The sequence below is a fragment of the Oncorhynchus clarkii genome, unplaced genomic scaffold, assembly GCF_045791955.1.
Source record: "Oncorhynchus clarkii lewisi isolate Uvic-CL-2024 unplaced genomic scaffold, UVic_Ocla_1.0 unplaced_contig_1317_pilon_pilon, whole genome shotgun sequence".
Taxonomy (NCBI): Eukaryota; Metazoa; Chordata; class Actinopteri; order Salmoniformes; family Salmonidae; genus Oncorhynchus; species Oncorhynchus clarkii.
Window position 1 is genome coordinate 75,703 of NW_027258001.1, and position 24,298 is coordinate 100,000.

The 24,298-nt window shown below is 52.3% G+C and overlaps 1 protein-coding gene across 1 annotated transcript in view; it reads right to left on the bottom strand.

Annotated features, from left to right (window-relative positions):
- LOC139394452 (uncharacterized) overlaps nt 1-24,298 on the bottom strand; it is a 96,306-nt gene that overhangs the window by 19,902 nt on the left and 52,106 nt on the right. The window contains exon 5 of the mRNA XM_071142521.1: nt 16,488-16,872. Coding sequence (XP_070998622.1) covers nt 16,488-16,872 — 385 coding nt within the window. The remainder of the gene's footprint in view (nt 1-16,487; nt 16,873-24,298) is intronic.

A 24,298-nucleotide genomic window follows, 5' to 3' on the forward strand; every position in this document is an offset into this window, starting at 1 on the left:
AAGTACTGTCTCTCTCCTTCAGTGGTGTAAAGTACCGTCTCTCTCCTTCAGTGGTGTAAAGTACCGTCTCTCTCCTTCAGTGGTGTAAAGTACCGTCTCTCTCCTTCAGTGGTGTAAAGTACCGTCTCTCTCCTTCAGTGGTGTAAAGTACCGTCTCTCCTTCAGTGGTGTAAAGTACCGTCTCTCCTTCAGTGGTGTAAAGTACCGTCTCTCTCCTTCAGTGGTGTAAAGTACCGTCTCTCTCCTTCAGTGGTGTAAAGTACCGTCTCTCTCCTTCAGTGGTGTAAAGTACTGTCTCTCTCCTTCAGTGGTGTAAAGTACTGTCTCTCTCCTTCAGTGGTGTAAAGTACCGTCTCTCTCCTTCAGTGGTGTAAAGTACCGTCTCTCTCCTTCAGTGGTGTAAAGTACTGTATCTCTCCTTCAGTGGTGTAAAGTACTGTCTCTCTCCTTCAGTGGTGTAAAGTACTGTCTCTCTCCTTCAGTGGTGTAAAGTACTGTCTCTCCTTCAGTGGTGTAAAGTACCGTCTCTCTCCTTCAGTGGTGTAAAGTACCGTCTCTCCTTCAGTGGTGTAAAGTACCGTCTCTCCTTCAGTGGTGTAAAGTACCGTCTCTCTCCTTCAGTGGTGTAAAGTACCGTCTCTCTCCTTCAGTGGTGTAAAGTACCGTCTCTCTCCTTCAGTGGTGTAAAGTACTGTCTCTCTCCTTCAGTGGTGTAAAGTACTGTCTCTCTCCTTCAGTGGTGTAAAGTACTGTCTCTCTCCTTCAGTGGTGTAAAGTACTGTCTCTCTCCTTCAGTGGTGTAAAGTACTGTCTCTCTCCTTCAGTGGTGTAAAGTACTGTCTCTCTCCTTCAGTGGTGTAAAGTACCGTCTCTCTCCTTCAGTGGTGTAAAGTACCGTCTCTCTCCTTCAGTGGTGTAAAGTACCGTCTCTCTCCTTCAGTGGTGTAAAGTACTGTCTCTCTCCTTCAGTGGTGTAAAGTACTGTCTCTCTCCTTCAGTGGTGTAAAGTACTGTCTCTCTCCTTCAGTGGTGTAAAGTACTGTCTCTCTCCTTCAGTGGTGTAAAGTACCGTCTCTCTCCTTCAGTGGTGTAAAGTACCGTCTCTCTCCTTCAGTGGTGTAAAGTACCGTCTCTCTCCTTCAGTGGTGTAAAGTACCGTCTCTCTCCTTCAGTGGTGTAAAGTACCGTCTCTCTCCTTCAGTGGTGTAAAGTACCGTCTCTCTCCTTCAGTGGTGTAAAGTACCGTCTCTCTCCTTCAGTGGTGTAAAGTACTGTCTCTCTCCTTCAGTGGTGTAAAGTACCGTCTCTCTCCTTCAGTGGTGTAAAGTACCGTCTCTCTCCTTCAGTGGTGTAAAGTACCGTCTCTCTCCTTCAGTGGTGTAAAGTACCGTCTCTCTCCTTCAGTGGTGTAAAGTACCGTCTCTCTCCTTCAGTGGTGTAAAGTACCGTCTCTCTCCTTCAGTGGTGTAAAGTACCGTCTCTCTCCTTCAGTGGTGTAAAGTACCGTCTCTCTCCTTCAGTGGTGTAAAGTACTGTCTCTCTCCTTCAGTGGTGTAAAGTACTGTCTCTCTCCTTCAGTGGTGTAAAGTACTGTCTCTCTCCTTCAGTGGTGTAAAGTACTGTCTCTCTCCTTCAGTGGTGTAAAGTACTGTCTCTCTCCTTCAGTGGTGTAAAGTACTGTCTCTCTCCTTCAGTGGTGTAAAGTACTGTCTCTCCTTCAGTGGTGTAAAGTACCGTCTCTCTCCTTCAGTGGTGTAAAGTACTGTCTCTCCTTCAGTGGTGTAAAGTACCGTCTCTCTCCTTCAGTGGTGTAAAGTACTTAAGTACAATACTTTACTGTAATATTTTGACAACTTTTACTTTTACTTCACTACATTCCTAAAGAAAATAATGTACTTTTTACGCCATACATTTTCACAGACACCCAAAATACTAGGAAAATTGTGAATTTCACGTACTTATCAAGAAAACATCCTTGTTCATCCCTACTGCCTCTGATCTGGCAGACTCCCTAAACACACATGCTTCATTTGTAAATGACGTCTGAGTGTTGGAGTGTGCCTCTGTCTATCTGTATATATATATATACAATAAAAATGGTGGCGTCTGCTTTGCCTCATTAAAGGATGATGAAATTATTTATACTTTTACTTATGATAATAAGTTTTATATTTTAGCAAATACATTTACTTTTGATACTTATTTAAAACCAAATACTATTAGACTTTTGCTCAAGTAGTATTTTATTGGGGGACTTTTCCCCTGAGTCATTTTCTATTAAGGTATCTTTACTTTTATACAAGTATGACAATACTTCCCCACCACTTCTCTCCTTTCACTTAAAAGTGCTGATTATGCCCCCCCTCTGTCCCCCTGTACCCCCCTCTGTCCCCCCTAGACCCCCTCGTACCCCCCTCTGTCTCCCTCGTACCCCCCTCTGTCCCTCTCGTACCTTATCCCCCTCGTACCCCCCCCTATCCCCCTCGTACCACCCTCTGTCCCCCTCGTACCCCCCTCTGTCCCTCTCTTACCTTGTACCCCCCTCTGTCTCCCTCGTACCCCCCTCTGTCCCTCTCGTACCTTGTCCCCCTCGTACCCCCCCCTATCCCCCTCGTACCACCCTCTGTCCCCCTCGTACCCCCCTCTGTCCCTCTCTTACCTTGTACCCCCCTCTGTCTCCCTCGTACCCCCCTCTGTCCCTCTCGTACCTTGTCCCCCTCGTACCCCCCCCTATCCCCCTCGTACCACCCTCTGTCCCCCTCGTACCCCCCTCTGTCCCTCTCTTACCTTGTACCCCCCTCTGTCTCCCTCGTACCCTCCTCTGTCCCCCTCGTACCCCCCCTATCCCCCTCGTACCACCCTCTGTCCCCCTTGTACCCCCCTCTGTCTCCCTCGTACCACCCCCTATCCCCCTCGTACCCCCCCCTATCCCCCTCGTACCACCCCCTATCCCCCTCGTACCACCCTCTGTCCCCCTTGTACCACCCTCTGTCCCCCTCGTACCACCCTCTGTCTCCCTCGTACCCCCCTCTGTCCCCCTCGTACCCCCCCCCTATCCCCCTCGTACCACCCCCTATCCCCCTCGTACCCCCCCCTATCCCCCTCGTACCACCCCCTATCCCCCTCGTACCACCCTCTGTCCCCCTTGTACCACCCTCTGTCCCCCTCGTACCACCCTCTGTCCCCCTTGTACCCCCCTTGTCCCCCTCGTACCCCCCCTATCCCCCTCGTACCATTCTCTGTCCCCCTCGTACCCCCCTCTGTCCCTCTCTTACCTTGTACCCCCCTCTGTCTCCCTCGTACCCCCCTCTGTCCCTCTCGTACCTTGTCCCCCTCGTACCCCCCCCTATCCCCCTCGTACCACCCTCTGTCCCCCTCGTACCCCCCTCTGTCCCTCTCTTACCTTGTACCCCCCTCTGTCTCCCTCGTACCCCCCTCTGTCCCTCTCGTACCTTGTCCCCCTCGTACCCCCCCCTATCCCCCTCGTACCACCCTCTGTCCCCCTCGTACCCCCCTCTGTCCCTCTCTTACCTTGTACCCCCCTCTGTCTCCCTCGTACCCCCCTCTGTCCCCCTCGTACCCCCCCTATCCCCCTCGTACCACCCTCTGTCCCCCTTGTACCCCCCTCTGTCTCCCTCGTACCCCCCTCTGTCCCCCTCGTACCCCCCCCCTATCCCCCTCGTACCACCCCCTATCCCCCTCGTACCCCCCCCTATCCCCCTCGTACCACCCCCTATCCCCCTCGTACCACCCTCTGTCCCCCTTGTACCACCCTCTGTCCCCCTCGTACCACCCTCTGTCTCCCTCGTACCCCCCTCTGTCCCCCTCGTACCCCCCCCCTATCCCCCTCGTACCACCCCCTATCCCCCTCGTACCCCCCCCTATCCCCCTCGTACCCCCCCTATCCCCCTCGTACCACCCTCTATCCCCCTCGTACCCCCCTCTGTCCCCCTCGTACCACCCCCTATCCCCCTCGTACCCCCCCCTATCCCCCTCGTACCCCCCCTATCCCCCTCGTACCCCCCCCCTATCCCCCTCGTACCACCCCCTATCCCCCTCGTACCCCCCCCTATCCCCCTCGTACCACCCCCTATCCCCCTCGTACCACCCTCTGTCCCCCTCGTACCACCCTCTGTCTCCCTCGTACCCCCCTCTGTCCCCCTCGTACCCCCCCCCTATCCCCCTCGTACCACCCCTATCCCCCTCGTACCCCCCCTATCCCCCTCGCACCCCCCCTATCCCCCTCGTACCACCCTCTATCCCCCTCGTACCCCCCCCTATCCCCCTCGTACCCCCCCTATCCCCCTCGTACCACCCTCTATCCCCCTCGTACCCCCCTCTATCCCCCTCGTACCACCCTCTATCCCCCTCGTACCCCCCTCTATCCCCCTCGTACCCCCCCCTATCCCCCTCGTACCCCCCTCTGTCTCCTCTGACAGTTCGTGGACCTCTGGGACTTTGTTGTCGTGCAGCTCCTGCTTGTAGCCCACTATGGTGCTCGCACTGTGGCCAATTGTGTGTGTGTGTGTGTGTGTGTGTGTGTGTTCACACCCCCACTCCCAGCCCTATATCTGTCAACCCCCCCACTAGGGAGCAGACTGGGTCAGGTGGTTCTGGAATGTTCCATAGGTGTTCCGCAGGTTCCGAAGGTAAACATCAATCAGTCAATCAATCAGCTTCTATTTGTGTAGTAGAGTTTTGAACAGAGGCAGATCTGTGGTGGGACACTGGACAGAACCTCTTAGAAGCAGAACTGAACGGAAGCTTCTGGCAGCAGACCAGAGGCAGGAGAGGACCACTCCACCCTGATCTGTTTTGACTACATTACAGGGAGAAACCTGGGGAGCACTGTGCAGGCTTTTGTTCCCACCCAGCGCTAACACACCTGATTCTACTGTAATAATGCTTGAATATTTGAATCAATTGTCTTAAGTCCTGCAACCTCTTCCTCATACGCCAGAGGAAGACAGTCCAGTAGTTTCTACATTTATGCTGAGTGTGTGTGTCTGTGTCTGTGTGTGTCTGTGTGTGTGTGTGTCTGTGTGTGTCTGTGTGTGTGTGTGTGTGTGTGTGTGTGTGTGTGTGGGGGGGGGGGGGGGGGGGGGGGTTGGAGACTGACAGTAAACACAGCTGTATTGGTCTGCTCCAGCCAGACAGCTGTTAATGAGACAGGGAGGAAAGAGACGTGTGAACTCAGCCACAGATCTGAAGATTCCCCCCTACATCTCCTCTACAGCCTCCCAACAAGCCCGATTCAACCCACACACTGAAGACCACCGCAGCTCAGTAGCTGATCTAGAGAGGGAATACATCCGTGACTCAAGACAGGCTCCACATTATGCATTTCTGATTGGTTTGAGTTGTTTATGTCTCTTCTGTTGGGCGAGATGAGAGGCAGGGAGGGATGAGAGGCAGGGAGGGATGAGAGGCAGGGAGGGATGGAGGCAGGGAGGGATGGAGGGAGAGAGGCAGGGAGGGATGGAGGGAGGGATGAGGGAGGGATGAGAGGCAGGGAGGGATGGAGGGAGAGAGGCAGGGAGGGATGGAGGGAGAGAGGCAGGGAGGGATGGAGGGAGAGAGGCAGGGAGGGATGGAGGGAGAGAGGGATGGAGGGAGGCAGGGAGGGATGGAGGGGGAGAAGCAGGGATGGATGAAGGGAGAGAGACAGGGAGGGATGGAGGGAGAGAGACAGGGAGGGATGGAGGGAGAGGGGCAGGGAGGGATGAAGGGAGAGAGACAGGAAGGGAGAGAGGGAGGGATGGAGGGAGAGAGGCAGGGAGGGATGGAGGGAGAGAGGCAGGGAGGGATGGAGGGAGAGAGGCAGGGAGGGATGGAGGGAGAGAAGCAGGGAGGGATGAAGGGAGAGAAGGGAGGGATGGAGGGAGAGAGGCAGGGAGGGATGGAGGGAGAGAGGCAGGGAGGGATGGAGGGAGAGATGCAGGGAGGGATGAAGGGAGAGAAGCAGGGAGGGATGAAGGGAGAGAGACAGGGAGGGATGGAGGGAGAGGGGCAGGGAGGGATGGACAGAGAGAGGCAGGGAGTGATGGAGGGAGAGGGGCAGGGAGGGATGGAGGGAGAGTGGCAGGGAGGGATGGAGGTAGAGGGGCAGGGAAGGATGGAGGGAGACGAGGGATGGAGGGAGAGGGGCAGGGAGGGATGGAGGGAGAGATGCATGGAGGGATGAAGGGAGAGAGGCAGGGAGGGATGGAGGGAGGAAGGGATGGAGGGAGAGAGACGGGAAGGGATGAGGGAGAGGGGCAGGGAGGGATGAACAGAGAGAGACAGGGAATGATGGAGGGAGAGGGGCAGGGAAGGATGGAGGGAGACGAGGGATGGAGGGAGAGGGGCAGGGAGGGATGAAGGGAGAGAGGCAGGGAGGGATGGAGGGAGGGATGAAGGGAGAAAGGCAGGGAGGGATGAAGGGATGGAGGGAGAGAGACAGGAAGGGCTGGAGGGAGAGGGGCAGGGAGGGATGGACAGAGAGAGGCAGGGAGTGATGGAGGGAGAGGGGCAGGGAGGGATGGAGGGAGAGTGGCAGGGAGGGATGGAGGGAGAGTGGCAGGGAGGGATGAAGGGAGAGAGACAGGGAGGGATGGAGGGAGAGTGACAGGGAGGGATGGAGAGAGAGAGAGGCAGGGAGGGATGGAGGGAGAGAGGCAGGGAGGGATGAAGGGAGAGAGACAGGGAGGGATGGAGGGAGAGAGACAGGGAGGGATGAAGGGAGAGAGACAGGGAGGGATGAAGGGAGAGAGACAGGGAGGGATGAAGGGAGAAAGACAGGGAGTGATGAAGGGAGAAAGACAGGGAGGGATGAAGGGAGAGAGACAGGGAGGGAGTGATGGAGAGAGACAGGGAGGGATGAAGGGAGAGAGACAGGGAGGGATGAAGGGAGAGAGACAGGGAGGGATGAAGGGAGAGAGAGAGGCAGGGAGGGATGGAGGGAGAGAGGCAGGGAGGGATGAAGGGAGAGAGACAGGGAGGGATGAAGGGAGAGAGACAGGGAGGGATGGAGGGAGAGAGAGAGGCAGGGAGGGATAGAGGGAGAGAGAGAGGCAGGGAGGGATGGAGGGAGAGAGGCAGGGAGGGATGGAGGGAGAGAGAGAGGCAGGGAGGGATGGAGGGAGAGAGGCAGGGAGGGATGGAGGGAGAGAGACAGGGAGGGATGGAGGGAGAGAGACAGGGAGGGATGGAGGGAGAGAGACAGGGAGGGATGGAGGGAGAGAGACAGGGAGGGATGAAGGGAGAGAGACAGGGAGGGATGGAGGGAGAGAGAGAGGCAGGGAGGGATGGAGGGAGAGAGACATGGAGGGATGGAGGGAGAGAGACAGGGAGGGATGGAGGGAGAGAGACAGGGAGGGATGGAGGGAGAGAGACAGGGAGGGATGGAGGGAGAGAGACAGGGAGGGATGAAGGGAGAGAGACAGGGAGGGATGGAGGGAGAGAGAGAGGCAGGGAGGGATGGAGGGAGAGAGACATGGAGGGATGGAGGGAGAGAGGCAGGGAGGGATGGAGGGAGAGAGGCAGGGAGGGATGGAGGGAGAGAGGCAGGGAGGGATGGAGAGATGAGAGGCAGGGAGGGATGAGAGGCAGGGAGGGATGGAGGGATGAGAGACAGGGAGGGATGAGAGGCAGGGAGGGATGGAGGGAGAGAGGCAGGGAGGGATGGAGGGAGAGAGGCAGGGAGGGATGGAGGGAGAGAGGCAGGGAGGGATGGAGGGAGAGAGGGATGGAGGGAGGCAGGGAGGGATGGAGGGGGAGAAGCAGGGATGGATGAAGGGAGAGAGACAGGGAGGGATGGAGGGAGAGAGACAGGGAGGGATGGAGGGAGAGGGGCAGGGAGGGATGAAGGGAGAGAGACAGGAAGGGAGAGAGGGAGGGATGGAGGGAGAGAGGCAGGGAGGGATGGAGGGAGAGAGGCAGGGAGGGATGGAGGGAGAGAGGCAGGGAGGGATGGAGGGAGAGAAGCAGGGAGGGATGAAGGGAGAGAAGCAGGGAGGGATGAAGGGAGAGAGACAGGGAGGGATGGAGGGAGAGGGGCAGGGAGGGATGGACAGAGAGAGGCAGGGAGTGATGGAGGGAGAGGGGCAGGGAGGGATGGAGGGAGAGTGGCAGGGAGGGATGGAGGTAGAGGGGCAGGGAAGGATGGAGGGAGACGAGGGATGGAGGGAGAGGGGCAGGGAGGGATGGAGGGAGAGATGCATGGAGGGATGAAGGGAGAGAGGCAGGGAGGGATGGAGGGAGGAAGGGATGGAGGGAGAGAGACGGGAAGGGATGAGGGAGAGGGGCAGGGAGGGATGAACAGAGAGAGGCAGGGAATGATGGAGGGAGAGGGGCAGGGAAGGATGGAGGGAGACGAGGGATGGAGGGAGAGGGGCAGGGAGGGATGAAGGGAGAGAGGCAGGGAGGGATGGAGGGAGGGATGAAGGGAGAAAGGCAGGGAGGGATGAAGGGATGGAGGGAGAGAGACAGGAAGGGCTGGAGGGAGAGGGGCAGGGAGGGATGGACAGAGAGAGGCAGGGAGTGATGGAGGGAGAGGGGCAGGGAGGGATGGAGGGAGAGTGGCAGGGAGGGATGGAGGGAGAGTGGCAGGGAGGGATGAAGGGAGAGAGACAGGGAGGGATGGAGGGAGAGTGACAGGGAGGGATGGAGAGAGAGAGAGGCAGGGAGGGATGGAGGGAGAGAGGCAGGGAGGGATGAAGGGAGAGAGACAGGGAGGGATGGAGGGAGAGAGACAGGGAGGGATGAAGGGAGAGAGACAGGGAGGGATGAAGGGAGAGAGACAGGGAGGGATGAAGGGAGAAAGACAGGGAGTGATGAAGGGAGAAAGACAGGGAGGGATGAAGGGAGAGAGACAGGGAGGGAGTGATGGAGAGAGACAGGGAGGGATGAAGGGAGAGAGACAGGGAGGGATGAAGGGAGAGAGAGAGGCAGGGAGGGATGGAGGGAGAGAGGCAGGGAGGGATGAAGGGAGAGAGACAGGGAGGGATGAAGGGAGAGAGACAGGGAGGGATGGAGGGAGAGAGAGAGGCAGGGAGGGATAGAGGGAGAGAGAGAGGCAGGGAGGGATGGAGGGAGAGAGGCAGGGAGGGATGGAGGGAGAGAGAGAGGCAGGGAGGGATGGAGGGAGAGAGGCAGGGAGGGATGGAGGGAGAGAGACAGGGAGGGATGGAGGGAGAGAGACAGGGAGGGATGGAGGGAGAGAGACAGGGAGGGATGGAGGGAGAGAGACAGGGAGGGATGAAGGGAGAGAGACAGGGAGGGATGGAGGGAGAGAGAGAGGCAGGGAGGGATGGAGGGAGAGAGACATGGAGACATGGAGGGAGAGAGACAGGGAGGGATGGAGGGAGAGAGACAGGGAGGGATGGAGGGAGAGAGACAGGGAGGGATGGAGGGAGAGAGACAGGGAGGGATGAAGGGAGAGAGACAGGGAGGGATGGAGGGAGAGAGAGAGGCAGGGAGGGATGGAGGGAGAGAGACATGGAGGGATGGAGGGAGAGAGACAGGGAGGGATGAAGGGAGCGAGACAGGGAGGGATGGAGGGAGAGGAGGGATGCGTTGTGGACCCCAGCCCAGCTTGGCAGCTGTGTTAATGTGGAGAGTTTAGAGCCAAAGAAGAGATATGTCAGTCTGTTTCTCTTCCCCTCTCTAACATTGGCAGAAAGTAGTGTGTGTGTCTGCCTATCTCTAGTGATTCCTCATTATGGGTGAGTGGTCTCTGATGTCACCTCTCTCTCTCCCTATCGTTCTATCCTCTCTCTCTCTCTTTCTCTATCGTTCTATCATCTCTCTCTCTCTTTCTCTATCGTTCTATCATCTCTCTTTCTCTTTCTCTCTCTCTATCATTCTATCCTCTCTCTCTGTCTCTCTCTCCATCTGTCTCTCTCTCTCTATCATTCTATCCAATTCAATTCAATTATTGGGCTTTATTGGCATGGGAAACATGTGTTAACATTGCCAAAGCAAGTGAGGTAGATAATATCCTCTCTCTCTCTCTCTCTCTCTCTCTCTCTCTCTCTCTATCGTTCTATCCTCTCTCTCTCTCTCTCTCTCTCTCTCCATCTGTCTCTCTCTCTCTCTCTATCGTTCTATCCTCTCTCTCTCTCTATCGTTCTGTCCTCTGTCTCTGTCTCTCTCTCTCTCTCTCTATCGTTCTATCCTCTCTCTCTGTCTCTGTTTCTCTCAATTCAATTCAATTCAAGGGCTTTATTGGCATGGGAAACATGTGTTACCATTGCCAAAGCAAGTGAGGTAGATAATATATAAAGTGAATATATAAAGTGAAATAAACAATAAAAATTAACAGTAAACATTACAGCAGACATTTGACTTCGGATTCTAGCAGGGGCAGGCCGGGTGCTGCAGACTGTTCTAGTGCCCGCGCCAATTCGTTGATATATATGTTGAAGAGGGTGGGGCTTAAGCTGCATCCCTGTCTCACCGCACGACCTTGTGTGAAGAAATGTGTGTTTTTTGCCAATTTTAACCGCACACTTGTTGTTTGTGTACACGGATTTTATAATGTTGAATGTTTTACCCCCAACACCACTTTCCATCAGTTTGTATAGCAGACCCTCATGCCAAATTGAGTCGAAGGCTTTTTTGAAATCAACAAAGCATGAGAAGACTTTGCCTTTGTTTTGGTTTGTTTGGTTGTCAATTAGGGTGTGCAGGGTGAATACATGGTCTGTTGTACGGTAATTTGGTAAAAAGCCAATTTGACATTTGCTCAGTACATTGTTTTCATTGAGGAAATGTACGAGTCTGCTGTTAATGATAATGCAGAGCATTTTCCCAAGGTTACTGTTGACGCATATTCCACGGTAGTTATTGGGGTCAAATTTGTTTCCACTGTTGTGGATTGGGGTGATCAGTCCTTGGTTCCAAATATTGGGGAAGATGCCAGAGCTAAGGATGATGTTAAAGAGTTTTAGTATAGCCAATTGGAATTTGTTGTCTGTATATTTGATCATTTCATTGAGGATATCATCAACACCACAGGCCTTTTTGGGTTGGAGGGTTTTCATTTTCATTTTTTCCCAGAAGTGGTTAGAGTCTATGGATTCTTCAATTACATTGAGCTGATTTCTGATTTCTCTCTCTCTCTCTCTATCGTTCTATCCCCCTCTCTCTCTCTCTCTCTCTATCGTTCTATCCTCTCTCTCTCTCTCTCTCTCTCTCTCTCTCTCTCTCTGTCTCTCTCTCCATCTGTCTCTCTCTCTCTCCATCTGTCTCTCTCTCTCTCTCTCTCTCTCTCTATCGTTCTATCCTCTCTCTCTCTCTCCATCTGTCTCTGTCTCTCTCTCTGTCAGCTAGAGGCCCTGATATACTCAGTCATGAGGAATATGACGGTACTGGACTAGTGTACACACCCTTTGATAGTGTTCCTTCATACACTGTGAAGTGTTGTGTATGGATCTCTAGCCGATGTGGGTTGAATGTGGGTCAGATGTGTGTTTGACAGGATGTCAGCGGCCTGGGAAGGATGGCGGGTAGGGCTGAGACACACACATATGTACGTGTGTGTGTGTGTGTGTTTATGTCTGTGTGTTTGTGTGTGTGTGTGTGTGTGTGTGTATGTTTTTATGTGTGTCTCTATATATATTGTGTGTGTGTGTGTGTGTCTGACCCCATGGCCCAGACCCTTACTGCAGGGACTTAATTGGTGTCGTTAATGTCTCAGCGAGCTGCAGAGAGCTAGCGGAGGTAATTGGCCAGGCCTCCACTTGAGCAAACAGGAGTTCGATGGTCTCATCTAACACCCTGATGGGACCAGGGAGCAGGGGAGGGGGGGTGTTATGGAGAGGGGAGTGTGTTGAAGAGGGGTGGAATGGGACGGAGAAGGGGAAGAGAGGGAGTGTTGTGGGTGTAAGGTGTTGGGAGTGTTGGGGGTGTAAAGTGATGGGGTGTTGGGGGTGTAAAGTGATGGGGGTGTTGTGGGTGTAAAGTGATGGGGGTATAAAGTGATGGGGGTGTAAAGTGATGGGGGGTATAAAGTGATGGGGGGTATAAAGTGATGGGGGTGTAAAGTGATGGGGGGTGTAAAGTGATGGGGGTGTAAAGTGATGGGGTGTTGGGGGTGTAAAGTGATGGGGTGTTGGGGGTGTAAAGTGATGGGGGTGTAAAGTGATGGGGGTGTAAAGTGATGGGGGTGTAAAGTGATGGGGTGTTGGGGGTGTAAAGTGATGGGGGTGTAAAGTGATGGGGGTGTTGGGGGCGTAAAGTGATGGGGGTGTTGGGGGTGTAAAGTGATGGGGGGTATAAAGTGATGGGGGTGTAAAGTGATGGGGGTGTTGGGGGCGTAAAGTGATGGGGGAGTTGGGGGTGTAAAGTGATGGGGGGTATAAAGTGATGGGGGTGTAAAGTGATGGGGGGTATAAAGTGATGGGGGTGTAAAGTGATGGGGGGTATAAAGTGATGGGGGTGTAAAGTGATGGGGGTGTAAAGTGATGGGGTGTTGGGGGTGTAAAGTGATGGGGTGTTGGGGGTGTAAAGTGATGGGGGTGTAAAGTGATGGGGTGTTGGGGGTGTAAAGTGATGGGGTGTTGGGGGTGTAAAGTGATGGGGTGTTGGGGGTGTAAAGTGATGGGGGTGTAAAGTGATGAGGTGTTGGGGGTGTAAAGTGATGTGGGTGTTGGGGGTGTAAAGTGATGGGGGGTATAAAGTGATGGGGTATTGGGGGTGTAAAGTGATGGGGGTTTAAAGTGATGGGGGTGTAAAGTGATGTGGGTGTTGGGGGTGTAAAGTGATGGGGGTGTTGGGGGTGTAAAGTGATGGGGTGTTGGGGGTGTAAAGTGATGGGGGTGTAAAGTGATGGGGTGTTGGGGGTGTAAAGTGATGGGGTGTTGGGGGTGTAAAGTGATGGGGTGTTGGGGGTGTAAAGTGATGGGGGTGTTGGGGGTGTAAAGTGATGGGGGTGTAAAGTGATGGGGTGTTGGGGGTGTAAAGTGATGGGGGTGTAAAGTGATGGGGGTGTAAAGTGATGGGGGTGTAAAGTGATGGGGTGTTGGGGGTGTAAAGTGATGGGGGTGTAAAGTGATGGGGGTGTAAAGTGATGGGGTGTTGGGGGTGTAAAGTGATGGGGTGTTGGGGGTGTAAAGTGATGGGGTGTTGGGGGTGTAAAGTGATGGGGGTGTAAAGTGATGGGGTGATGGGGGTGTAAAGTGATGGGGTGTTGGGGGTGTAAAGTGATGGGGGTGATGGGGGTGTAAAATGATGGTCACGGGCTGACTCTCCTCCCTCTCTTTCTCACTGGCTGGTTCTCATTTTCTGCGTCCCTAACATTGACTCTCCTCCCTCTCTCCCCCTCCCCCTGGTCAGTGTGATTTGAATCCATAGGGGTGAGGGGCTCAGGCCCAAAGCTGTCGCATGGAGCACATTTCATGGCTAATTACCTCCACTTTGTGATGTCGTTTACAGAAACATGCCCTCCCCGATAACCCTATGACACTCTGAGAAACGTGTGTGTGTGTGTGTGTGTATGCTCTGTGAACACTATCTAACAGGACAAGGGGAGGCAAGGTGGGGGGGTGTTTGACATTTTGTCTCTGTCACTATCTCCTTCACTCTCTCTGTCACTCTCTTTATCTCCTTCACTCTCTCTGTAACTCGCTTTGTCACTCTCTTTCATTATCTCCTTCACTCTCTCTGTCACTAACTCCTTCACTCTCTCTGTCACTCTCTGTCACCCTCTCTGTCACTCTCTCTGTCACTATCTCCTCCACTCTCTCTGTCACTCTCTGTCACCCTCTCTGTCACTCTCTCTGTCACTATCTCCTCCACTCTCTCTGTCACTATCTCCTCCACTCTCTCTGTCACTATCTCCTCCGCTCTCTCTGTCACTATCTCCTCCACTCTCTCTGTCACTATCTCCTCCACCCTCTCTTTCACTATATCCTCCACTCTCTCTGTCACCCTCTCTTTCATTCTCTCTGTCACTCTCTCTGTCATTCTCTCTGTCACCCTCTCCTCCACCCTCTCTGTCACTATCTCCTCCACTCTCTCTGTCACTCTCTCCTCCACTATCTCTGTCACTATCTCCTCCACTATCTCTGTCACTATCTCCTCCACTCTCTCTGTCACTATCTCCTCCACTCTCTCTGTCACTATCTCCTCCACTCTCTCTGTCACCCTCTCTGTCACCCTCTCCTCCACCCTCTCTGTCACTATCTCCTCCACTCTCTCTGTCACTATCTCCTCCACTCTCTCTGTAACTCGCTTTGTCACCCTCTCTGTCACTATCTCCTCCACTCTCTCTGTCACCTTCTCTGTCACTATCTCCTCCACTCTCTCTGTCACTATCTCCTCCACTCTCTCTGTCACCCTCTCTGTCACTATCTCCTCCACTCTCTCTGTCACTATCATAAATCAACAACAGAATGTCTTAAACAGAAGAAAATAGGCCTTCTGGAGTGGCCCAGTCAGAGTCCTGACCTTCTGGAGTGACCCAGTCAGAGTCCTGACCTTCTGGAGTGACCCAGTCAGAGTCCTGACCTTCTGGAGTGACCCAGTCAGAGTCCTGACCTTCTGGAGTGACCCAGTCAGAGTCCTGGCCTTCTGGAGTGACCCAGTCAGAGTCCTGACCTTCTGGAGTGGCCCAGTCAGAGTCCTGACCTTCTGGAGTGGCCCAGTCAGAGTCCTGACCTTCTGGAGTGACCCAGTCAGAGTCCTGACCTTCTGGAGTGACCCAGTCAGAGTCCTGACCTTCTGGAGTGACCCAGTCAGAGTCCTGACCTTCTGGAATGGCCCAGTCAGAGTCCTGGCCTTCTGGAGTGGCTCAGTCAGAGTCCTGACCTTCTGGAGTGACCCAGTCAGAGTCCTGACCTTCTGGAGTGACCCAGACAGAGTCCTGACCTTCTGGAGTGACCCAGTCAGAGTCCTGACCTTCTGGAATGGCCCAGTCAGAGTCCTGACCTTCTGGAATGGCCCAGTCAGAGTCCTGACCTTCTGGAGTGGCCCAGTCAGAGTCCTGACCTTCTGGAGTGGCCCAGTCAGAGTCCTGACCTTCTGGAGTGACCCAGTCAGAGTCCTGACTTTCTGGAGTGACCCAGTCAGAGTCCTGACCTCAACCTGATTGAGATGCTGTGGCATGACCTCGAGACAGCAGTTCACACCAGACATCCCAAGAACATTGCTGAACTGAAGCAGTTTTGTAAAGAGGAATGGTCCAAAATTCCTCCTGACCGTTGTGCAGGTCTGATCCACAACTACAGAAAACATTTGGTTGAGGTTATTGCTGCCAAAGGAGGGTCAACCAGTTATTAAATCCAAGGGTTCACATATTTTTCCCACCCTGCACTGTGACTGTTTACAAGGTGTGTTCAATAAAGACATGAAAACGTATAATTGTTTGTGTGTTATTAGTTTAATCAGACTGTGTTTGTCTGTTGTTGTGACCTAGATGAAGATCACATCAAATGTTTGACCAATTCACACAGAAATCCAGGTCCAAAGGGTTCACCTTATTATCTTGCCACTGTGTGTTTCCATTTACAAAGCAAGTGAAATAAACAATCATAAATGAACAGTAAAGATTATACTCACAAAAATGTTAAAAGAACAGAGATGTTATGTTGAAAAGATGGAATCCAGGCTGGCCATTAAAGGGGATTAGCAGCACATAGAGTTGGGCTGAGAGGCAAACTGATTAAAGATGTCTGTCTACAGACGGTGAAATACTGCCAGACTGTTAGCATGGAGTGAAGACAGACAGATAGAGACAGAAAGTGTACAAATACTTTAAACAGACAGCGTGCAAATCTGCAATCCACAAACTGACAGCCGCAGTGTCTCTTATATCTTCCCTGTACTAAGACAGACACTCCCTCCACTGTGTCCTATATGGACTGTAAAACACTGAAACACCACATCACACTGTTAGCATATACCACCACCACACTGTTAGCATATACCACCATCACACTGTTAGCATATACCACCATCACACTGTTAGCATATACCACCACCACACTGTTAGCATATACCACCACCACACCGTTAGCATATACCACCACCACACTGTTAGCATATACCACCACCACACTGTTAGCATATACCACTATCACACTGTTAGCATATACCACCATCACACTGTTAGCATATACCACTATCACACTGTTAGCATATACCACCACCATCACACTGTTAGCATATACCACCATCACACTGTTAGCATATACCACCACCACACTTTTAGCATATACCACCACCACACTGTTAGCATATACCACCACCACACTGTTAGCATATACCACCACCACACTGTTAGCATATACCATCACCACACTGTTAGCATATACCACCACCACACTGTTAGCATATACCACCACCACACTGTTAGCATATACCACCACCACACTGTTAGCATATACCACCACCACACTGTTAGCATATACCACCACCACACTGTTAGCATATACCACCACCACACTGTTAGCATATACCACCACCACACTGTTAGCATATACCACCACCACACTTTTAGCATATACCACCACCACACTGTTAGCATATACCACCACCACACTGTTAGCATATACCACCACCACACTGTTAGCATATACCATCACCACACTGTTAGCATATACCACCACCACACTGTTAGCATATACCACCACCACACTGTTAGCATATACCACCACCACACTGTTAGCATATACCACCACCACACTGTTAGCATATACCACCACCACACTGTTAGCATATACCACCACCACACTGTTAGCATATACCACCATCACACCGTTAGCATATACCGCCACCACACCGTTAGCATATACCACCACCACACTGTTAGCATATACCACCATCACACTGTTAGCATATACCACCACCACACTTTTAGCATATACCGCCACCACACTGTTAGCATAGACACTGGAGCAGACAGAGAGATATACCATCACACTGTGATTATGGGGTGATTATGGGGGTGATATGGGGTGAATATGGGGGTGATATGGGGGGTTATGGGAGTGATTATGGTGGTGATATGGGGTGATTATGGGTGTGATTATGTGGTGATTATGGGGGTGATATGGGTGATATGGGAGTGATTATGGTGGTGCTTTGGGGTGATTATGGGGTGATATGGGGTTATATGGGGGTGATTATGGGGTATTATGAGGGTTAATATGGGGTGATAATGGGGTGATATGGGGGTGATTATGGTGTGATGATGGGGGTGATTATGGGGGTGATATGGGGGTGATTATGGTGTGATTATGGGGGTGAATATGGGGTGATTATGGGGGTGAATATGGGGTGATTATGGGGGTGAATATGGGGTGATTATGGGGGTGATATGGGGTGATATGGGGGTGATTTTGATATTGATATTGTAGGTGTATCAAACTCTCCCGTACTTCCTTCCCTAGATGACACAGTGTAGGCTTACAGGCCTCCTCTCCTCTCCTCTCCTTCTAGTTGGGATGTCAGACCCTACTGTACCATGTCTCCTCTCCTCTCCTAGTTGGGCTGTCAGACCCTACTGTATCATGTCTCCTCTCCTCTCCTCTCCTCTCCTCTCTTCACCCCTTCTCTCTTCACCTCTCCTCTCCTCTCCTCTCTTCACCTCTCCTCTCCTCTCCTCTCCTCTCTTCACCCCTCCATGTTGATTTATTGTAAACCATGCCCTGACTCGGCCCGTGGGCCAACCATAACAGAACCTAGTGAATGGAGGTGTTCAGAGCGGCCCGGTGGTCCTGTGTTTGTTTACATTTACACCCGGAGGGTCCCAGTTTTATGTCCCAACAGCCTTACACAGAGCAGAGAGCAGGGCTCTATTCATTAGGGAACACTTTTCATGTAGTTTTCTTCCGTTTGGTGTCTAATGAACATGAACCAGAGTGCAGAGGAAGGTCTTGACACTCAGGGAAATGGTGTGTGTGTGTGTGTGTGTGTGTGTGTGTGTGTGTGTGTGTGAGCCTGTGCTCCATATGTCTTCCCGCAAAGTCTGACTGTGCAGCTCATCATTGTGGCCTCAGGGCCTTTGTGACAATGCTGTGTGACAAGAGAGTGTGTGAGACTGATCGGAGTGTGTGTGTGAGAGAGAGAGAGGGGGGGGGGGGGGGAGAAAGAGTGAGCGACGGATGGACAGCATTCAGATGTGATAGGAAGCGCTGCCCCTCTCTGGTCAGTGTGTGTAACTGCAGCCTGTTCTTCTCACAGAATCAGACCGGTCTTTTCACTAAGCAGGAATGCTGAGGAACAGTGAGAGAGCCTGTATATATATAATATATACCTCAGTGTATAATATAGTATATAATATATACCTCATAGACATCATAGTGTATATATATAATATATAATATATACCTTATAGACATCATAGTGTATATATATATATATAATATATACCTCATAGACATCATAGTGTATATATATAATATATAATATATACCTTATAGACATCATAGTGTATATATATATATATAATATATACCTCATAGACATCATAGTGTATATATATAATATATAATATATACCTTATAGACATCATAGTGTATAATATAGTATATATATAATATATACCTTATAGACATCATAGTGTATAATATAGTATATATATAATATATACCTTATAGACATCATAGTGTATAATATAGTATATATATAATATATACCTTATAGACATCATAGTGTATAATATAGTATATATATAATATATACCTTATAGACATCATAGTGTATAATATAGTATATATATAATATATACCTTATAGACATCATAGTGTATAATATAGTATATATATAATATATACATCATAGACATCATAGTGTATAATATAGTATATACAGTGCCTTGCGAAAGTATTCGGCCCCCTTGAACTTTGCGACCTTTTGCCACATTTCAGGCTTCAAACATAAAGATATAAAACTGTATTTTTTTGTGAAGAATCAACAACAAGTGGGACACAATCATGAAGTGGAACGACATTTATTGGATATTTAAAACTTTTTTAACAAATCAAAAACTGAAAAATTGGGCGTGCAAAATTATTCAGCCCCCTTAAGTTAATACTTTGTAGCGCCACCTTTTGCTGCGATTACAGCTGTAAGTCGCTTGGGGTATGTCTCTATCAGTTTTGCACATCGAGAGACTGACATTTTTTCCCATTCCTCTTTGCAAAACAGCTCGAGCTCAGTGAGGTTGGATGGAGAGCATTTGTGAACAGCAGTTTTCAGTTCTTTCCACAGATTCTCGATTGGATTCAGGTCTGGACTTTGACTTGGCCATTCTAACACCTGGATATGTTTATTTTTGAACCATTCCATTGTAGATTTTGCTTTATGTTTTGGATCATTGTCTTGTTGGAAGACAAATCTCCGTCCCAGTCTCAGGTCTTTTGCAGACTCCATCAGGTTTTCTTCCAGAATGGTCCTGTATTTGGCTCCATCCATCTTCCCATCAATTTTAACCATCTTCCCTGTCCCTGCTGAAGAAAAGCAGGCCCAAACCATGATGCTGCCACCACCATGTTTGACAGTGGTGATGGTGTGTTCAGGGTGATGAGCTGTGTTGCTTTTACGCCAAACATAACGTTTTGCATTGTTGCCAAAAAGTTAAATTTTGGTTTCATCTGACCAGAGCACCTTCTTCCACATGTTTGGTGTGTCTCCCAGGTGGCTTGTGGCAAACTTTAAACAACACTTTTTATGGATATCTTTAAGAAATGTCTTTCTTCTTGCCACTCTTCCATAAAGGCCAGATTTGTGCAATATACGACTGTGTAACGCTTCTCTTCTTGTGAAGTAGAGGCGGACCAAAGCGCAGCGTGGTGGTTGTTCATAGTATTTTATTACGACACTATACATAAACAAACTAACGGAAAAACAAGAAACGTGAGAACTCAAAACCTAATACAGCCTATCTGGTGAACACTACACAAAGACAGGAACAATCACCCACAAACAAACAGTGAAACCCAGGCTACCTAAGTATGATTCTCAATCAGAGACAACTAATGACACCTGCCTCTGATTGAGAACCATACTAGGCCGAAAACATAGAACTGCCCCAAAACATAGAAAAACAAACATAGACTGCCCACCCAACTCACGCCCTGACCATACTAAATAAATGCAAAACAAAGGAAATAGAGGTCAGAACGTGACAGTACCCCCCCCCAAAGGTGCGGACTCCGGCCGCAAAACCTTGACCTATAGGGGAGGGTCTGGGTGGGCGTCTGTCCGCGGTGGCGGCTCTGGCGCGGGACGCGGACCCCACTTCGCCATTGTCTTAGTCCGCCTTATTGTCCGCCTCCGTGGCTTACTCACCATGCCCACCCCTCTCAATGACCCCACTGGACAGAGGGGCTGCTTGGGACAGAGGGGCAGCTCGGGACAGAGGTGAAGCAGCTGCTCGGGACAGAGGGGCGGCAGCTGCTCGGGACAGAGGGGCGGCAGCAGCTCGGGACAGAGGGGCGGCAGCTGCTCGGGACAGAGGGGCGGCAGCAGCTCGGGACAGAGGGGCAGCTGCTCGGGACAGAGGGGCAGCTGCTCCGGGCGGAGGGGCTCTAGCGGCCCCTGGCTGACTGGCGGCACTGGCGGCCCCTGGCTGACTGGCGGCCCCTGGCTGACTGGCGGCACTGGCGGCCCCTGGTTGACTGGCGGCACTGGCGGCCCCTGGCTGACTGGCGGCACTGGCGGCCCCTGGCTGACTGGCGGCACTGGCGGCCCCTGGCTGACTGGCGGCACTGGCGGCCCCTGGCTGACGGGCGGCACTGGCGGCCCCTGGCTGACGGGCGGCACTGGCGGCCCCTGGCTGACGGGCGGCACTGGCGGCTCCTGGCTGACGGGCGGCATTGGCGGCTCCTGGCAGACGGGCGGCACTGGCGGCGCTGGGCAGACGGGAAGCTCCGGCAGAGGCGCCGGACAGGCGGGAGGCTCCGGCAGCGGCGCCGGACAGGCGGGAGGCTCCGGCAGAGGCGCCGGACAGGCGGGAGGCTCCGGCAGCGGCGCCGGACAGGCGGGAGGCTCCGGCAGAGGCGCCGGACAGGCGGGAGGCTCCGGCAGAGGCGCCGGACAGGCGGGAGGCTCCGGCAGAGGCGCCGGACAGGCGGGAGGCTCCGGCAGAGGCGCCGGACAGGCGGGAGGCTCCGGCAGCGGCGCCGGACAGGCGGGAGGCTCCGGCAGCGCTGGAGAGGAGGAAGGCTCTGGTAGCGCCGGAGAGGCGGGAGACTCCGGCAGCGCTGGAGAGGAGGAAGGCTCTGGACGGATGGGCCGGAGAGACAGCCTGGTACGGGGAGCTGCCACCGGAGGGCTGGGGTGTGGAGGTGGTGACGGATAGACCGGGCCGTGCAGGCGCACTGGAGCTCTTGAGCACCGAGCCTGCCCAACCTTACCCGGTTGAATGGTCCCGGTCGCCCTGCCAGTGCGGCGAGGTGGAATAGCCCGCACTGGGCTATGCAGGCGAACCGGGAACACCGTGCGCAAGGCTGGTGCCATGTAAGCCGGCCCAAGGAGACGCACTGGAGACCAGATGCGTAGAGCCGGCTTCATGGCACTTGGCTCGATGCCCACTCTAGCCCGGCCGATACGCGGAGCTGGAATGTACCGCACCGGGCTGTGCACCCGCACTGGGGACACCGTGCGCTCCACAGCATAACACGGTGCCTGCCCGGTCTCTCTAGCCCCCCGGTAACCACAGGAAGTTGGCTCAGGTCTCCTACCTGGCGTAGCCATACTCCCTGTTAGCCCCCCCCCAAGAAATTTTTGGGGCTGACTCCCGGGCTTCCATCCACGACGCCGCGCTGCCTCCTCATACCAGCGCCTCTCCGCTTTCGCCGCCTCCCGTTCTTCCTTGGGGCGGCGATATTCTCCTGGCTGAGCCCAAGGTCCTTTACCGTCTAATTCGTCCTCCCATGTCCATACCTCCTCGCGCTGCTCCTGCTGCTGCTCTCTCCTTTGCCCATTACCACACCGCTTGGTCCTGTTGTGGTGGGTGATTCTGTAACGCTTCTCTTCTTGTGAAGTAGAGGCGGACCAAAGCGCAGCGTGGTGGTTGTTCATAGTATTTTATTACGACACTATACATGAACAAACTAACGGAAAAACAAGAAACGTGAGAACTCAAAACCTAATACAGCCTATCTGGTGAACACTACACAAAGACAGGAACAATCACCCACAAACAAACAGTGAAACCCAGGCTACCTAAGTATGATTCTCAATCAGAGACAACTAATGACACCTGCCTCTGATTGAGAACCATACTAGGCCGAAAACATAGAACTGCCCCAAAACATAGAAAAACAAACATAGACTGCCCACCCAACTCACGCCCTGACCATACTAAATAAATGCAAAACAAAGGAAATAGAGGTCAGAACGTGACAGACTGATTGTTGTCCTATGGACAGAGTCTCCCACCTCAGCTGTAGATCTCTGCAGTTCATCCAGAGTGATCATGGGCCTCTTGGCTGCATCTCTGATCAGTCTTCTCCTTGTATGAGCTGAAAGTTTAGAGGGACGGCCAGGTCTTGGTAGATTTGCAGTGGTCTGATACTCCTTCCATTTCTACCATTTCTCTCTCTCTCTCTCTCTCTCTCTCTCTCTCTGTCTCTCTGTCTCTCTCTCTCTCTCTCTCTCTCTCTCTCTCTCTCTCTCTCTCTCTGTCTCTCTGTCTCTCTCTCTCTCTCTCTGTCTCTTTCTCTCACTGTCTCTCTCTCTCTCTGTCTCTCTCTCTCTCTGTCTGTCTCTCTCTCTCTGTCTCTCTCTCTCTGTCTCTCTCTCTCTCTGTCTCTCTCTCTCTGTCTCTCTCTCTCCTCGAGACAAAAACAAGACACCATTCCAGTTAACACACCTACAGCATGCCACACACACACACACACACACACACACACACACACACACACACACACCGGAGCCCTGTTAATGACCCAGTGGACTACTCTAGCACCTGATCTCGTGTCAGAAGCAGCAGTCGGTCCTAAATATCACTCTATTCCCTGCATAGTGCCCTACTCATGGGTTAAGTAGTGCACTACATAGGAAATAGGGTGCCATTTGAGACGTAGCTCAGAGCTTTCATTCAACAAACACCATGAGGCTTTTTCCCAGTGTGGCTCTGTACTCTGACCCTCACATAGTTGTGTGTGTGTGTGTGTGTGTGTGTGTGTGTGGTGTGTGTGTGTGTGTGTGTGTGTGTGTGTGTGTGTGTATCTTGCCTCCCCTTTTCTGGATAGTGGCCTTTCCTCTCTCTCCTTCCTCCCTGTCTCTATCTCCATCTCTATCTCTCTCCTTCCTCCCTGTCTCCATCTCTATCCCTCTCCTTTCTCCCTGTCTCCATCTCTATCTCTCTCCTTCCTCCCTGTCTCTATCTCCATCTCTATCTCTCTCCTTCCTCCCTGTCTCTATCTCCATCTCTATCCCTCTCCTTCCTCCCTGTCTCTATCTCCATCTCTATCCCTCTCCTTCCTCCCTGTCTCCATCTCTATCCCTCTCCTTCCTCCCTGTCTCTATCTCCATCTCTATCTCTCTCCTTCCTCCCTGTCTCCATCTCTATCCCTCTCTTTCCTCCCTGTCTCCATCTCTATCTCTCTCCTTCCTCCCTGTCTCTATCTCCATCTCTATCTCTCTCCTTCCTCCCTGTCTCTATCTCCATCTCTCTCCTTCCTCCCTGTCTCCATCTCTATCCCTCTCCTTCCTCCCTGTCTCCATCTCTATCCCTCTCCTTCCTCCCTGTCTCCATCTCTATCCCTCTCCTTCCTCCCTGTCTCCATCTCTATCTCTCTCCTTCCTCCCTGTCTCCATCTCTATCCCTCTCCTTCCTCCCTGTCTCCATCTCTATCCCTCTCCTTCCTCCCTGTCTCTATCTCCATCTCTATCTCTCTCCTTCCTCCCTGTCTCCATCTCTATCCCTCTCTTTCCTCCCTGTCTCCATCTCTATCTCTCTCCTTCCTCCCTGTCTCTATCTCCATCTCTATCTCTCTCCTTCCTCCCTGTCTCTATCTCCATCTCTATCTCTCTCCTTCCTCCCTCTCCATCTCTATCCCTCTCCTTCCTCCCCAGAAAGGAGCAGGCAGAAAGCAGCAGGCAGCAGGCAGAAAGGAGCAGGCAGAAAGCAGCAGGGAGCAGGCAGAAAGGATCAGGCAGCAGGATAGCATTCATTAATCTACACCAACAGCACAGCAGCAGAAAACCCCACTCTCTGTAGCTGCAGGGCGATCTACTGCTAATGGTTTACAGTCTTCTGTAAAAACACATGTTTTATACTGTTATATGTGTACAAACGGTAACTATACAGATACTGATGGAGGATCTTCATTTGAGCCAGTTTGCTTTAAACAGGAAAAGAATC